General features: G+C 40.9%; 1 protein-coding gene across 5 annotated transcripts in view; it reads right to left on the bottom strand.

The window, feature by feature from the left end:
* Positions 1–16,457, bottom strand: part of SPEN (spen family transcriptional repressor) — a 90,302-nt gene that overhangs the window by 51,796 nt on the left and 22,049 nt on the right. For 3 of the 5 annotated variants that reach the window (XM_019011562.4, XM_004024727.5, XM_063702491.1), the window contains exons 2-3: positions 15,853–16,173; positions 12,302–12,778 (exon numbers count right to left, since the gene is read on the bottom strand). In XM_019011562.4, the coding sequence (XP_018867107.4) occupies positions 12,302–12,778; positions 15,853–16,173 (798 nt within the window). Of the gene's footprint in view, positions 1–12,301; positions 12,779–14,593; positions 16,174–16,457 lie in introns of those variants that run through there. The other 2 variants (XM_019011567.4, XM_063702494.1) reach the window with 2 other exon arrangements.

Below are 16,457 nucleotides of genomic sequence, written 5' to 3' on the forward strand. Positions count from 1 at the left end.
AACAAGATCACCTAAACTGCAATGAGTAAAGTTTTACCATAAGTAAAAATGATTGGCCGGGCGCAGTGGTTCATGCCTGTAATCCCAGCACTTTGGGAGGCCGAGGCAGGTGATTCACCTAAGGTCAGGAGTTCAAGACCAGCCGACCAACATGGCAAAACCCCGTCTCTACTAAAAATACAAAATTAGCTGGGCATGGTGGCGCATGTCTGTAATCCCAGCTACTCCGAAGACTGAGGCAGGAGAATCACTTGAACCCGGAAGGTGGAGGTCGTGGTGAGCCGAGATCGCGCCATTGTACTCCAGCCTGGGCAGCAAGAGCAAAACACTGTCTCAAAAAAAAAAAAGAGTTTACATACTTTGGCTGGGTGTGGTAGCTCATGCCTATAATCCCAGCACTTTGGGAGGCAAAGCTGGGCGGATCACCTGAGGTCAGGAGTTCGAGACCAGCCTGACCAATATGGCGAAACCCTGTCTCTATTAAAAATACAAAAATTAGCCGGGCGTGGTGACGTGCGCCTGTAATCCCAGCTACTAGGGAGGCTGAGGCAGAAGAACCACTTGAACCTGGGAGGTGGAGGTTGCAGTGAACCGAGATCATGCTACTGCACTCCCGCCTGGGCAACAGAGCAAGACTCTTGCCTCAAAAAAAAATAATAAAATTTAAAAAAAAAAGAGTTTACATACTTTGCTTCCAAGTCAAACAAATACAATTTGACATGGCAGTTTTTATTTTTAAATTTGTTGTTTTCAGGAGGCTGTGACAAGAGAATCGCTTGAACCCAGGAGGTGGAGGTTGCAGTGAGCTGAGACAGCACCACTGCACTCCAGCCTGGGTGACAGAGTGAGACCCCGTCTCAAAAAAAAAGATAAATAAAATAAAATTTGTTATTTAAAACTTTAATCTGCCTAATTACTTGTTATTATTTTTAATTTTGGGGTTTTTATTGAGACAGAGTGTCCCTCAGTCACCCAAGCTGGAGTGCAGTGGTGCAATCTTGGCTCGCTGCAACCTCTGCCTCCAGGGCTCAAGCTATTCTCCTGCCTCCGCCTCCTGAGCAGCTGGGATTATAGGCGCCCACCATACCACCATGCCCAGTTAATTTTTGTATTTTTTTCGTAGAGACTGGGTTTCACCATGTTGGCCAGGTTGGTCTCAAACTCCTGACCTCAAGTGATCCACCCGCCTCAGCCTCCCAAACTGCTGGGATTACAGGTGTGAGCCACCGTACCTGAAGGACTTGTTATTTTTTTTAAGAGATGAGGTCTTGCTATGTCTCAAACACCAGGCCTCCCACATCAACTTCCAGAGAAGCTACAGGAACATACCATCACACCAGGCTTGACTTTCTGATTTTTAGCAACGTTAAAAATTTTTTTCGGCCAGGCGCGGTGGCTCACGCCTGTAATCCCAGCACTTTGGGAGGCTGAGGCAGGCGGATCACGAGGTCAGGAGATCGAGACCAGGAGATCGAGACCATCCTGGCCAACACGGTGAAACCCCATCTCTACTAAAAATACAAAAAATTAGCCGGGCATGGTGGCGGGCGCTTGTGGTCCCAGCTACTCGGGAGACTGAGGCAGGACAATGGCGTGAACCCGGGAGGCGGAGCTTGCAGTGAGCTGAGATCGTGCCACTGCACTCCAGCCTGGGTGACAGAGCAAGACTCCGTCTCAAAAAAAAAAAAAAATTCAGGCCAGGCACAGCTCACACCTGTAATCCCAGCACTTTGGGAGGCAAAGGCAAGTGGATAGTTTGAGCCTAGGAGTTCAAGACCAGCCTGGACAACACAGTGAGACCCCATCTCTACAAAAAATACAAAAATTAGCCCAGCGTGGTGGTGTGTGGCTGTAATCCCAGCTACTTGGGCGGCTCAGGTGCAATGATAGCTTGAGCCCAGGAAGTCAAGGCTGCAAATGTGCAAATTACCACTGCACTCCAGCCTGGGCGACAGAGCAAGAACCTATCTCAAAAATCAATCAATCAATCATCCAGAGTAAATTAAAACCCACAAGACATCATGTCATGTCACAACTCTGCCACCAAAACCTATTTTAATTCCTTCCACCTAAGAAACCAAAATAAAAAACCTCAGTACAACCTAATTGGTAAGAATGAGAAGCGGTGAGAGGGACAGTTCTTTATTTCAAATGGACTAACCTAACTAAAAGCAACGCTCCTGGGGACTTTGGGAATAAACTCCTTGTCACCAAATGCTGACCATGTTGTGATGTGGCCAAGCACTGGCAGTGCAGAAGCAGTTTTACAGAAGCCGTAGCTTCTAAAAGGTAGAAGACTAAAAGTTACCATTAAAGCAAGGGTTAATAACAGAAAGATGTATTAAAAATAGAGTTTGTACCAGCTTGCAGTCGGGCGTTCACCCTGGCTAGATCTGAAATCCTCCTCTCCAGGAACACTAAGGCACAGCCGTCCTGCCCCTCCCACTGCCTGGCCCAGTCACCATGCAGCAGCCGGGTCCCTGCGCCCCGCCCCTGGACTGAGGGCTGTGGAGAAACTCTGGCAAAACAAGGAAGCCTCCGGGAGGTGGCAAGCAGCCAACTCAAACTGGATGGTTCCAGTTTAGGCTGGTTCGAGTCACAAACAACAGTTCCTATTTTCCCCCACAATATTCAGACGCAGGAGCTGCCCAGATGAGCGCTTCTCATCTGCTTCCAGAGCTAAGGCTACCTGGTTCTCATTCCTCTGCAGTCGAGCATCCTAATTAAAAGCAAGGTTCCCACTTCAGCAATATGGGTCAGCCCAGTACTTGTTTCCAAAATGGAATGCCTATTCTGTACAAGACCCTGCAGCTGACAACACCTACACATCTAAAATAAACCAAAAAAACAAAACTTTACTAAAATGCTGTATTTGACCAAAAAAGGAAATCCAGAAAGGAAACAGACCTATTTACAGGTATCCATTATGAGAGCTATGCCTACCAGAACAATTAAGTAAGTACTCTTCCATGTTCCATATTTAGCACAAAAAAGGCTTGGCTGGCTAATATGACCCCCTAAAACAGAAGGTTGTGTGTTGCTTATTGCGCAATAACAAACGATGCAAGCAATACAGCAGCCAAAAAAAATAATGTGTTTCCAAAATGTGGGCTCTTCAGTGACCTCTGCAGTTTGTCTGCCACTGATGGGAAAAAAAGGTTTTTTTTGGTGTGTTTCTTGTCCAAAGCACACACTGCTGAACATTTATTCCATGCTGCTAAACAGTACCAAAATAGCATTAAGCAGGGAACAAGCAAATGCTTATTCTTTTGTAAAGTATTTAAGAGAGCCACTCAAAATGAGGCAAGACTTAATGTTTCTCAAGTATTACAGACACTAATATGCCTGCTGTTCTCTTTTTCTTCCCTAACCCTTCCAAGTAGGTAACTTTTTAAAGAATTTAGATATACATATTTTAAGGAAAGAGCATACTTAATCATACACAGTCAATAAAACCATTAATTGGCTCTTACAGGAGTCCATCACAAAGAATAATTATAAACGTCGAGACAGAAACTCCACGTACGCTTCCTCTTGTATGCTTAAAAAGAAACTTCATGTAACAGTTGGAAAGGTCCAAAGCAATGAATATGTTTTATTCATAACACTAATTTTCAGCAAGAAATTCTCCCTTTTGAAACCTCTAGACGATCTAAAAAAGTAATAATGAAGCAGAACAAACTAATTAAAATCAAAGAATGGGCTGGGCGTGGTGGCTCATGCCTGGGCAACAGAGCGAGACTCCATCTCAAAAAAAAACAAAAAAGAATCACAAACCTGCAAAACAAAATTATATCTACCACTGAATCCAGAAATTATTTGTCTATTCATTATTATAGGTAACTTTTGATAATAAATCAGACAAATTTGTTTCTATGATCATCACCGAAAAATGATCACTAATTATTAATTTGTTTAATACTTTAAAACACTGACTTTTAGGCCAGGCTCAGTGGCTTATGCCTGTAATCCCAGCACTTTGGGAGGCGGAGGCAGATGGATCACTTGAGGCCAGGAATTTGAGACTAGCCTGGGTGGTCAACACGGCGAAACCCCATCTTTACTAAAAAATACAAAAATTAGCTGGTGGCACAACCTGTAATCCACCTACTAAGGAGGCTAAGGCAAGAGAATCGCTTGAACCTGGGAGGCAGAGGTTGCAGTCAGTTTAGATTGCACCACTGCACTCCAGCCCGGTGACGAAGTAAGACTCTGCCTTTAAAAAAACAAAAAAGAAAGAAAGAAAAAGAAAAACAAAAGGAAAAGGAAAAGGAAAGGAATTGACTTTTACTTCATATATATTTTAAAACTGCTGCTATGTCTGGCAGTTCCCAGCACATGCCACGTATCGTAACAAACTGTACAGCCAGGTAATAAAATTAGCATTCCTTCTCCCAATTGACACCTGAATGCACATACCTGTTTTTAAAAAAAGAGAGAGAGAAATGGAAGGTACATTGTCACTTTGATACATACAATGCCACCATTCTTAATGGTTTTCCTCACCTTTATAGCCTCATCCACATTCTTTCACAAGACTACAAAAATGACAGCATTTTTGAAAAATTTTCTACTTGAACTTGGAAGAAAATAATTTCTCCTAACTAAAATAAGTTAACCGCAAAATCTCCTCAAGAAAAGACAAAAGGATATGTGAGTAAAATTCCCCCTCTAGGAAAGAAACTATAATATATAATATCTAAATTGTTCATGATTTGCAGATTTGGTCTTTACAGAAAAAAATGCTTATTAGACTACAGACTTTCATGCTTTTTTAAGTTAAAAGGGTCATATTCCTTTTTATTACCTTATATCTGTTGTTAAAATCCAGAATTCATTAAATATTCTAATTACTGTTAACCCATAAAACAAGCCGAGCGCTGTGGCTCATGCCTGTAATCCCAGCACTTTGGGAGGCCAAAGCGGGCAGATCACAAGGTCAGGAGATCGAGACCATCCTGGCTAACATGATGAAACCCCCATTTCTACTAAAAATACAAAAAATTATCTGGGCGGGGTGGTGGGCGCCTGTAGGCCCAGCTACTTGGGAGGCTGAGGCAAGAGAATGGCGTGAACCCAGGAGGCGGAGCTTGCAGGAAGTCGAGATCACGCCACTGCACTCCAGCCTGGGCGACAGAACAAGACTCTGTCTCAAAAAAAAAAAAAAAAAAAGAATCTTAAATTGTCTAACATTAGGAAAAAAGTAATAGGGTTATAGATAACTTTTGATATACTTTACTCAGTATATGTAATTTTAAAAAAATATACAGACAGGTTGTGCAAAGAATACCATCAGTAATAAGAAATACTTTCATTTCCCTTTCAATTAAAAAGTAAATTGTTGTAGGCCGGGCACAGTGGCTCACACATGTAATCCTATTAGCCAAAAAATTAGTCAGATGTGGTGGCGCATGCCTGTAGTCCCAGCTACTCAGGAGGCTGAGGCGTGAGTTGCTCCACCCGGGAGGTGGAGGTTGCAGTGAGGCGAGATCACACCACCGCACTCTAGCCTGGGCAACAACACAAGACTCCGTCTCAAAAAAAAGAAAAAAAGTACATCGTTCTAATGCAAAGCTAACACACTGGAGAAGAGACAGACATAAGACTTTCCGTATCTTAACATGGCATAAGAGCTGAAAAGTCTGGTTACTTTAAGTTCTTCTATATGCTTTCCTTGTTACTTTATGCAAACACCACAAAGGGTTTCACATGTCTGCTTCCCCGTCCCGGAACTGTGTGTATGTGTCTTTCTTTCCCCCATTCCTGTTCCCAAGCTTCTCCCTTATATCTTCTAGCTTATGACAATGCAAAATAAATTTTAATAATGTAACAACTATATAATGAAAATGTGAGAAATACATTTTTAAAAAATCAGCTCATTCTAATTTTTAAAATCTATTTAAGAAGAAAGCTTGCTTTAAAATTCCAATCTCTGGTGGGTGCAGTGACCCTGTCACCCACTGTCTCCTTTCCCCTCTCTCTTCTGGGAAGAAGGGGGTTTCCTGCTGAGGAGGGAAGGGAAACTTCATCCTAGCCCCATGACTCAGACTTGGTTGGACCCTGGGGGAACCAAGAGCCCCAGGGGGGCTGTGGCCTGTGATGCTGCCAAGCAGAGCCATGAGGGCCTACCAACCTACTCTTCTGCCATCACTCTGAAACTTGAGCATTACCCAACACCTGCCAGCCCTCTAGGCTGTGCCTTTCATCCTAGTACAGGTGTGTCCCATTGTATATGCCCAGTTTGCGTCAGCTGTCCACACCATCTAGTTAGTACCTGTGCATTCCTTGGCTCGTGGCAAATAAGAATTTTTTTTTTTTTTGAAATGGAGTCTTGCTCTGTTGCCCAGGCTGGAGTGCAGTGGTACGATTTTGGCTCACTGCAACCTCCATCTCCCAGGTTCAAGCGATTCTCGCACCTCAGCCACCACAGTAGCTGGGATTACAGGCGCCCGCCACTACACCTGGCTAATTTTTGTATTTTTAGTAGAGATGGGGTTTCACCATCTTGGCCAGGCTGATCGTGAATTCCTGACCTCATGATCTACCCGCCTCAACCTCCCAACGTGCTGGATTACAGGTGTGAGCCACTGCACCTGGCCTAAAGGAAATTCTTACAACTTGATGGGGGGGGGGGGAATCCAATAATAGGGAACTATAGAAATAAAGTATGTTCAACTTCAATCAAGGGATTTTAAAATAAATGCTTCTGTGGAATTTATGCATTTAAAATGTTCTGTTGAAAGGAAATGTGGCTCAATAAACGGCCATGACAGAGAAACAAAAAGACGTCGAGCAGTACATAGCAGCACATGGAGCCATGAAGGCCCAGTTCTCACCAGTTAAATACTGTAAATGGTTTTGCAGAAACAGTAGATGTGTTATTTATAAGGACTTCACAACTAGACTGCCATTAATCCCATGTTTACTCATCTGAAATACCTCACTAGCAATCTCTTCATCAAAACTGTAACTATTAATAAGGATGGAGGGTGATTAATTTCCCCATCAGTCATGGAGACAGAAGACAAACTTGTTTCCATAGGTAAAACCAAGCTATATTTTGTCCACTATACGAGTGCTAACTTTAAACATCTTTAAAGGACTTTTAGGAATGTCACAGTTTCACAAGTTTTAAAGATCACAAGAAATAACTTATTTCTTCCAAAAGGAAAACTGAACATTCTGAATTTCATAACATCTCAAAATATTACACTTTGAATTCAATATAATTAAAGAGGAAAAGAGAACATCTGATAAAAGGGAATAATGGGTAAACTGAACACCAGAGGATTATTTCTGTACACTTGCTTCAATCACAATTTAAATGACAAAAACTTTTAGCTATCTACATCAATTTTGCTTTATCCTTCATGTTAACTAAGAACTGTATCTAAGTATTTCAACTACTTATTGGACATGTATTCTGAGAAAGGCAACATACTAGGTTCTGTGATATGCATTCAGGCCACTCAGTCTTGTTCTTTCATATCACCAGAAAGTTCATTCTGCTTTTTACACATCAGGATAATCTGATTCTTAATACAATGTCTCTCCCACCTGTTCCAAATTTTCCTTCTCTGAGGTACCAAGAGTAGGAAAAACAGATATTATGGATAAGTCACCAGTTGCCTTTCTAAAGCAGAGATCTCAACAAGCTATCTCCTTTCTTAAATCTTTTAATGGCCCTCTCTGCATACAGAATAAAACCCAAAAGCTGGGCGTGATGGCTCACACCTGTAATCCTAGCACTTGGGAGGCAGAGGAAGGAAGATCGCTTGAAGCCAGGAGCTCGAGACCAGCCTGGACAACAAAGTGAGACTTTGTCTCTACAAAAAATTTAAAAATTAGCAAGGTGTGAGTGATGTGCACCTATAATCCCAGCTGCTCAGGAGACTGAAACAGGAGGATGGTTTGAGCCCAGGAGCTATGACCACTGCACTCCAGCAGCCTGGGCAACAGAGCAGGATTCTGTCTCTTCAAAATAAAAAAAAAAAAATCATTACCACAGTTAAGTCATTCTAAATTATCTGCTATGCTCAGAACATCCTTCCACCTCAGGTTGTTCCTTCTGCCCACAGTGTTCCCTGTCTAGCCTAAACCTCCTCTCTTCTTGTTGAAGTCCTGCATATCCTTCATAGCCTAACCAAATGCTACCTATCAGGTCTTCCCAGCAGTCAAAATATTTATCTCACTGTTCTTTTTATGTATAGATACAAAAGCTATCATTGGCCGGGCACAGTGGCTCATGCCTGTAATCCCAGCACTCTGGGAGGCTGAGGTGGGTGGATCACTTGAGGTCAGGAGTTCGAGATCAGCCTAGCCAACGTAGTGAAACCCCTGTCTCTACTAAAAAATACAAAAATTAGCCGGGCATGGTGGCAGTGCCTGTAATCCCAGCTCCTCAGGAGGCTGAGTCAAGAGAATCGCTTGAACCTGAGAGGCAGAGGTTGCAGTGAGCCAAGATTGCACCACTGCACTCCAGCCTGGGCGAGAGTGAGACCCTGTCTCAAAAAAAAAAAAAAAAAAGCTATAATTACATAAAATTTGTCACATCAGTGAAACTAGAAGGAATCAATAAGTTAATGAATGAGGTTCAAGTAACTCACTAAAAGCAACATGTAAATATAGGGTTGAAATCTGTTAGCTCTAGAAAATATGACTATATATGAAATGAAACCAATAACCTAAGTAAATGCTCTATAACCTCTCAGAAGGGAAAAAATATATAGTGATTTATAAAAAGGAAGAATCTACACAGACATAAGAAAGTGGTAACAGAGCAAGAATCTCTCAGTGATTCTTCCCCAAGCCCACGGTAAGAAGGTGCCTTCAACCAGCAGATCTCAGTATGCCTTACTTCCTTGTCAGGTATGGTCCTACAGTGCAAATCAGAGGGAAAAAAACATACAAGAGCCCAAATCTGGCCTTTTAGGTGGAAATTCCAATTTTTTAAACACTGGCAATAATTTAAATTTAAAACACTATACAAGGTGAATTAAATTTGTCTGCTGGGCCAGGCGCGGTGGCTCACGCCTGTAATCCCAGCACTTTGGGAGGCCGAGGCGGGCGGATGGCGAGGTCAGGAGATCAAGACCATCCTGGCTAACACGGTGAAACCCCATCTCTACTAAAAATACAAAAAATTAGCCGGGCGTGGTAGCGGGCACCTGTAGTCCCAGCTACTCGGGAGGCTGAGGCAGGAGATGGTGTGAACCCAGGAGGCGGAGCTTGCAGTGAGCCGAGATCGTGCCACTGCATTCCAGCCTGGGTGACAGAGCGAGACTCCGCCTCAAAAAAAAAAAAAATTTGTCTGCTGGTCAGATGTCACCCTCTAGACTTCTAGGTTGTAGCCTTTGGTATATAAATGAATACATCTAGCTACCCTAACTTGATAAAATAATCATCAAAAATCCTCTTTCTCACTAACTTTTTTATTGTAATTTACTCCCCAGGCAGATTTTCTAAGTGCATCCTACCCTTCTAGCAGTTATCTTTCTGAGGGCAAATATTTAGAAGCATACAGCTGCTTTTTTTTTTTTTTTAATTACATGAGCAGGGATTAAGCTCCATCAAATTCATCAGATCACCTCTGGGTTCAAGCTTCTGAGCCTGCAGTTCTGAGGGCAGATCCATTATACTCCCATCAAAGTATAATGCTACTCTGAAGGCATCATTCTCCTCTAGCTATCTCAGCTCACTGCAACCTCCGCCTCCTGGGCTCAAGCTATTCTTCTGCCTCAGCCTCCTGAGTAGCTGGAATAAAAAGCAACCATCACCACCTCCAGATAATTTTTGTATTTTTAGTAGAGACAGGGTTTCACCATTGACCAGGCTGGTCTCGAACTCCTGACCTCAAGTGATCTACCCACCTCAGCCTCCCAGTGTGCTGGAATTACAGGCGTGAGCCACTTTGCCCAGCCTCAGCACCTTTTCTTTTCTTTTTTCTTTTCTTTTCTTTTTTTTTTTTTGAGACAGAGTCTCATCATCTCTGTCACCCAGGCTGGAGTGCAGTGGCTTGCTCACTGCAACCTCCACCTCCCGAATTCAAGCAATTCTCCTGTCTCAGCCTCCTGAGTAACTGTGATTACAGGCATGTGCCACCATGCCTGGCTAATTTTTGTATTTTTAGTAGAGACAGGGTTTCACCATGTTGGCCAGGCTGGTCTCAAACTCCTGGCCTCAGGTGATCCACCTGCCTCAGCCTCCCAAAGTGCCGGGATTACAGGCGTGAGTGAGCCATCACGCCCAGTGCCTCAACACCTTTTCAATAAGTTTTGATCCAATGGAATGCAGTTGCAGCTTTTTAATGAGGTAGGTTTGTGGAAAATGACTAAAACTTGAGTATTTTAGACAATTCTATGCAGAAAAAAAGTGGAACACGATTTTATAACTAGTTTATAGGGTTCAAATGAATTTCATCAATCATTTATCTAGACAGCACACCAAATAAAATCAAAAGAAGTTAAGAGTTTTCATCCATGTCACAGGGCTTGAAAGCTGGGCATAGAACGTAACTTTCATGACTTCCTAAACTAGGTGCTTGTTTCATTTTAATATGCAAATCTCCCAGAATGTTTGAATTATATCTAGATAGGCAGAGGGATAAACAAAATGTTTTCATGTATTATTTTGAATAAGAAAATTCAGGAAGCCTAAAAACAGACATTCAACTACATGACCATTTGCTTAAATTAATTTTAAGCAGGCAAAAGAAAAGTAATCTGAGCCTTTTAATCAGGTCAAAGAATTTGACTGTAAATTTTAAATATATACCACCTAAATTGAAAAGTAGGACATGTGGGATTAACAAATTGAATAGCAGCATTTTTTTAACATATACTAGGTATCAAAGTAAGCATTTTACATTAAGTGTTCATTTTAATTTTCACAATAACTTTATTAAGGTCCTTATTAAAAATAAGAAAGCTTGGCCAGGCGCGGTAGCTCACACTGGTAATCCCAACACTCTGGGAGGCCAAGGCAGGTGGATCACCTGAGGTCAGGAGTTAGAGACCAGCCTGGCCAACACGGTAAAACCCCGTTTCTACTAAAAATACAAAAATTGGCCTGGCGTGGTGATGGGTGCTTGTAATCTCAGCTACATGGGAAGCTGAGGCAGAAGACTCACTTGAACCCAGGAGGTGGAGGGTGCAGTGAGCCAAGATCACGCCATTGCACTCCAGCCTAGGTGACAAGAGCGAGACTCCATCTCAAAAAAAAAAAAAAAAAAAAAAAGAGGGAAAGCTGAGACCTGAAGAACATAAATAACTTATCCTAGATTACTTACAGGATAATCTATACCACATACCTAGATCTGTGATTTCAAAATCCATATAACTAGGTTTGAAGCTAAGTTTCTTATTAAGGTTACCCTCAACTTACTATTTTCGCTTTTCAAATAAAACTTTTTGGCTGGGCACTCTGGCTCATGCCTGTAATCCCAGCAATTTGGGAGGATGAGGTGGGCAAATCACTTGAGGTCAGGAGTTCAAGAACAGCCTGGCCAACATGGCAAAACCTCATCTTTACTAAATACAAAATTAGTCAGGCGTGGTGGCACATGTTTGTAATCCCAGCTACCTGGGAGGCTGGGGCAGGAGGACTGCTGGAACCCAGGAGGCAGAGGTTGCCGTGAGCCAAGACTACACCACTGCACTCCAGCCTCGGTGACAGAGTGAGACTGTCTTTAAAAAATATATATATATATATTTGTAGAAAGAAATTCTCAACTAGTGAGATCAGTTTACAGAACAGTAAAGTTACAACCTGCATTCAAAGGAAGCTTTTCTACTTGAGTTTATAAATTGGCTACCACCCTGATGTTAAAATTAGCTAAAATTTGTTCATAAGTTGATCTAGTCATTGATAATAAATGTGTCAACAATATTATATTTCATCAATACATATTTAACCAAACAGCTTTTACAAATCTTCAATCAAAATAATAGAAATAAATTGGTATTATACACCTACAAAATTAAAAATGTTAAAGAGATACCATATTTTCAGTGTCACAAGATTTGCCTTGCACAGCTAGAGTCACCACCTCCCTTCCTCTTTGATCATTTAATTTTAATACTGTGCATCTGGAGGATGAAACAGCACTTTGCAAATCATCACTTAACTTCGAGTACTTAGAACAGTTAATTCAATGGCCACATGCCAGTTTCTTTACTGATTACATACATATATGATCCAAGATTACTTTAAAAAATCATACTATGCTGAAACCATTCCCACTGATTGTTGAGAATTTGTTTAAAGCTAGCTCATCTGTTATAACAAAAGGCTGTTAACCTACCTGTCACTGCTGGTACTACTGCTGCTGCTGATTGAATCACTACTGGAGGATCTACTTCTAGAGCCGCTGCCGCTAGGGGACCTTGTGGGTCTAGACGCTTGGCTAGCCAGTCTCTGAGGAGACTGATTTCTAGACTGGGATGAATGTGGTGACCGACTCCTGCTGTGCTGGTAATTCCGCTCTGGCCTTCTGCCTCGTACCTCCCGGGTAATATCATCCCTGTAGATATCCCTGTGTACCACACTGGGCAGTGTAAACTGCTCGCGAGCCCTAGGTTCGTATCGGGGGTCATGAGCATCAAAGCGATTTGGACTTCGACTCCGAGAAGCGTAATAGAGCCCATGTTGTAAAGTCCGCTCTCGAGGATCTCTATAGTAATCCTGATCGTAATGTCTTGTCCGATCAAATCCTCCCGTCCCCCGTTCATGGTGTCCATAGGCACTATGTTCATAAGCACGCTCCCTGTTATCTGAAGCCCTGCATTTAGGAGGGGGAAAAATATTTAATCAGAAAGGAGCAAGCAAAACTAAAAGCAAGTCATGCAAACATTCACTTCAGCATTGTCTTTGTCTTTGCAACTGGTCATTTTCTAAACAGCATTAACCTACTTAGTAAGCAAACGCTAACAAGCTTAACATTTTACTTGACTCCAAAAATTATTTTCACAGCTGAGCAATCATTGTTTTCATTGTATATTGGGCTTTCATGACTAGTGTTCTGCAGCTCAGTTGCTCACTTTATTAGAGATTTTCTGACTTGCATACATAAATATACAATCTCCTTTTCATGTTAACGGAACAAGAGGAGACTATTTTAATAATATGAAAGTTTTTACACTTTCATCTGATTAAAGTATACATCAAATTTTATTTACTCACAAATTTCTTTTAGGCCACATTTCCATGCTATGTTTTAACTTAGACATGAAAGCCCTGCTGCAGCGCATGTCTCAACAGTAGGAAGGACTTTCAAGACGTCCAGAAAAAATTTTCTAAGTTTAACTTTTTTTCATTAAGTTTTGACTGCTTGGATAGTTATAAAAAATTACTAGACTACATAAACTAGACTACATAGACTGCACAGCGGTACCCAATTACATTTAATAATAAAAATAGAATCTCAAAAAAAAAAACACTTCAAGTATCAAAATATTGGGTTACCACATGCTACTCTATGTGAATTTAAATAAAAATAAAAATTATTTACTCCTGTGCTATCAAATTCCAAATGACTTTAAAAATGCCTATTCCATGATTCAATTTCTTAATGTATAAACTCAATGGTTGTAGGAAATATGTTCTTTTGGCTTTTAGCTATACTCAAATTGCCTGTGATGAAATTAGGTAACATTAGGAACTATAAGATATTCTAAGGTCGCTATTAGCAAAATAGCTTAACTTAATTAAAACAATCATTTAGTAGGATGTGAATATCTGTCAACCTAAAAAGTACAAAACACGTTGCATGTACGATTACCCACATGCAATTATGTGTTAATATTAAAAACTAGTTATAATCCTATAAAGAAATCGTAAGTTCTCTACTTTTGTAGAGAACTAGAACTCAGCTCCTGAGTTCCTAAAAGACCATTTCACTTGAGTTTCTCTTCAACCCATCTCTGGATCTATCTTCTATCAAAAGGGATTAAGGAATCATGAAACATAAAGAATTAGAATCTCTCCAATGAAGAATATCTGGCAAAATCTTATAACAATTAATACTAGATCCCCAGTACATGCTTAGATTCCAGGTCTCTCCACTAATATTCTTTTTCACCCATCATTTCACCTAGTAGCAACCCCACCTTCCTAGGCTTAGTTTAGCTTTTTTGCTGCTATTGTAAAAAACAACTGGCATGATAAACATTCTATATCTTTCCTACTTAAATGTATTAAATGAGTTTCTCTTTTATTTACTACAGTTCTGAAATTTTTATATTTCAATGTCTAACAAATAAGAGGGTTTCCTTTGAGACTTAAAATGCCATAAATAATTACTTTAGCACCCTATCAAATGTTAATCAGTGAAAGCCATTATTAATGATTTAACAGAAGCAATAGGCAAAAAAGTTCTAGGACAATTACTGCTACAGCTGCTATTTTATAAATATGCAAAGTTCTTATCCATTAAGAAGATACAGAAGGCAGGCACAAGAGCTAGCAGAGCTGAAATCTAATGGCTATTCTCTGATTCACTATTAGTACTAAATACTTCTAGAGTTAGTGGGGAAAAAAAGAGAGTTTGACTTGGGTTAGGAGAGGGGCTAATATACACAGGTCAGGACATACCAACCTTTTCCAAGTGTGGAAACACGACCTATAATCCCAATTAAATCTAGGGAGAGAATTGTGAACATAACTTCCCCAATTTTGGCCCCTCTTATGGGGGTAATCCACCTTCTTAATGGGCAAGGGTGTCAAATGATATTTAGATGAACCACAAGAAAAAAAAAATCTTAGTGACCAGACAAAATAATTCCACTGGAAGCAAGTAGTCCCAGACAAACTGTAACTCTCAAACCCCCAGACTTCTTTCTTGAGATAGCAGACAATTAGAAATTTATCCACATTCATAAATATTTCCAGCCCTAAGTATGAATCAGGTAGCTGGCAGAAGAGGAAATATCCTCTACAATTCCAACGAATGAGGAAGGCACAGTTGCTCGCCAATAGTTCACTTTTGTAGCCATCCAGCCCAGTCAATTTTGATTGCTGTATCCACAACTGATCATCACCATGTGTTCAAAGCTAAAGTACCTTTGATTGGACAGCAACTTGCTTAAGAAATGATATAGTAATCCTCTTTCCCTGGGCTAGTGGAATCTTGACAGCAAGACATCCCATATATCCCAGCAATTAGAAAAGAATGGCTATATTCCAGGATTTAGGAAACATCCATCATTTTAATTTTTCCCCATTCCATCAAAGAGTGTAACTCCAACAATACAGAAATTGTGTAGATCCAAAATGGAAAAATCAGGCATTGCCTTCTCTCTTCTTCATCCAAGTACACATTTCCATGTTAAAGTATTGTTTGTAGAATCCAAGTGGTTGAATCATTATGGTCTGCTAGATTTTTTGTTACAATCCAATTTGTTTGTACACTTTATGTAGTGAAAATGGAGAGGCAGATATCAACTTCTAAAAGAATCTGTAGGCTCTAATATTCCAGAAATATTCCATATAGTATGAACACAAAAGCCAAATAGCTCCATCAGGTAGAAGGGATATATCCAAGGAAGGACTTAACATTATCCAAGAGAAGGAATAAGTAATTCTAGAAGACAGGTAACTCCAAAAATGATGCTTCCATAGGAAATCTTCCATCACATTATATCTCAGGAACAGATATCCAATCAGCTGCAGGAAATATCCTCTACGATTCCATAAGATACCAGCCATTGGGATAGAAATCACTTCCGTTTCCAACCCAAAATAGGAAACATTGAGAATGCCCAAAACTTTAAATCCGTCTGGGGCCCCTAAATATGAGTTTCTGTTTCTCACCATATCAAATACAAAATACCTGCCTACAGAAACCTTGGAACTTACCCATCAAGTCTCCGCTCATAACGTCCTTCTCGTGCATGAAGTGACGGTGGGGGACCATAAGCAGGCCCTCCACCACCTCCTCTGAACCCAGAAACCTCTCTACTACGAGATGCTATGGAAACTGTATCATCCAATCCCCGAGCAGCACTCGGGATGGTGCCTGGTTCATTATAATCCGTGCGTAGGTCTCTATCACCCATTTTGTTGACCGAGTTGTGAGCTTTCTGTGCACTTTTGATGTCCACAAAATCCACAAAGGCAGCCACTCCTCCTTCAGATCCCCTCTTGGGGAGAATTTTGACACTTTCCACGCGGCCATATCTGGAAAAAATAAAGTCAACGTTATTGCTGCATATCAGTAATTTTCCAAAATGAGTTTTTAGATTTTTTTTTTTTTTTGGACAATTTGCGTTATGTATGTAGGAGGGATGACCTGCAAAATGACTTTTTAAATGGCTCTCTTTTACACTTAACGTTTTTCTCTCTGGGGAAAATATCTGTATTGCATTATTACATTACTCTCATTTCTTTTTTTTTTTTTGAGATGGAGTCTCGCTCGGTTGCCCAGGCTGGAGTGCAGTGGCGCAATCTCAGCTCACTGCAAG

This window comes from Gorilla gorilla, chromosome 1 (assembly GCF_029281585.2).
Source record: "Gorilla gorilla gorilla isolate KB3781 chromosome 1, NHGRI_mGorGor1-v2.1_pri, whole genome shotgun sequence".
Classification (NCBI taxonomy): domain Eukaryota; kingdom Metazoa; phylum Chordata; class Mammalia; order Primates; family Hominidae; genus Gorilla; species Gorilla gorilla.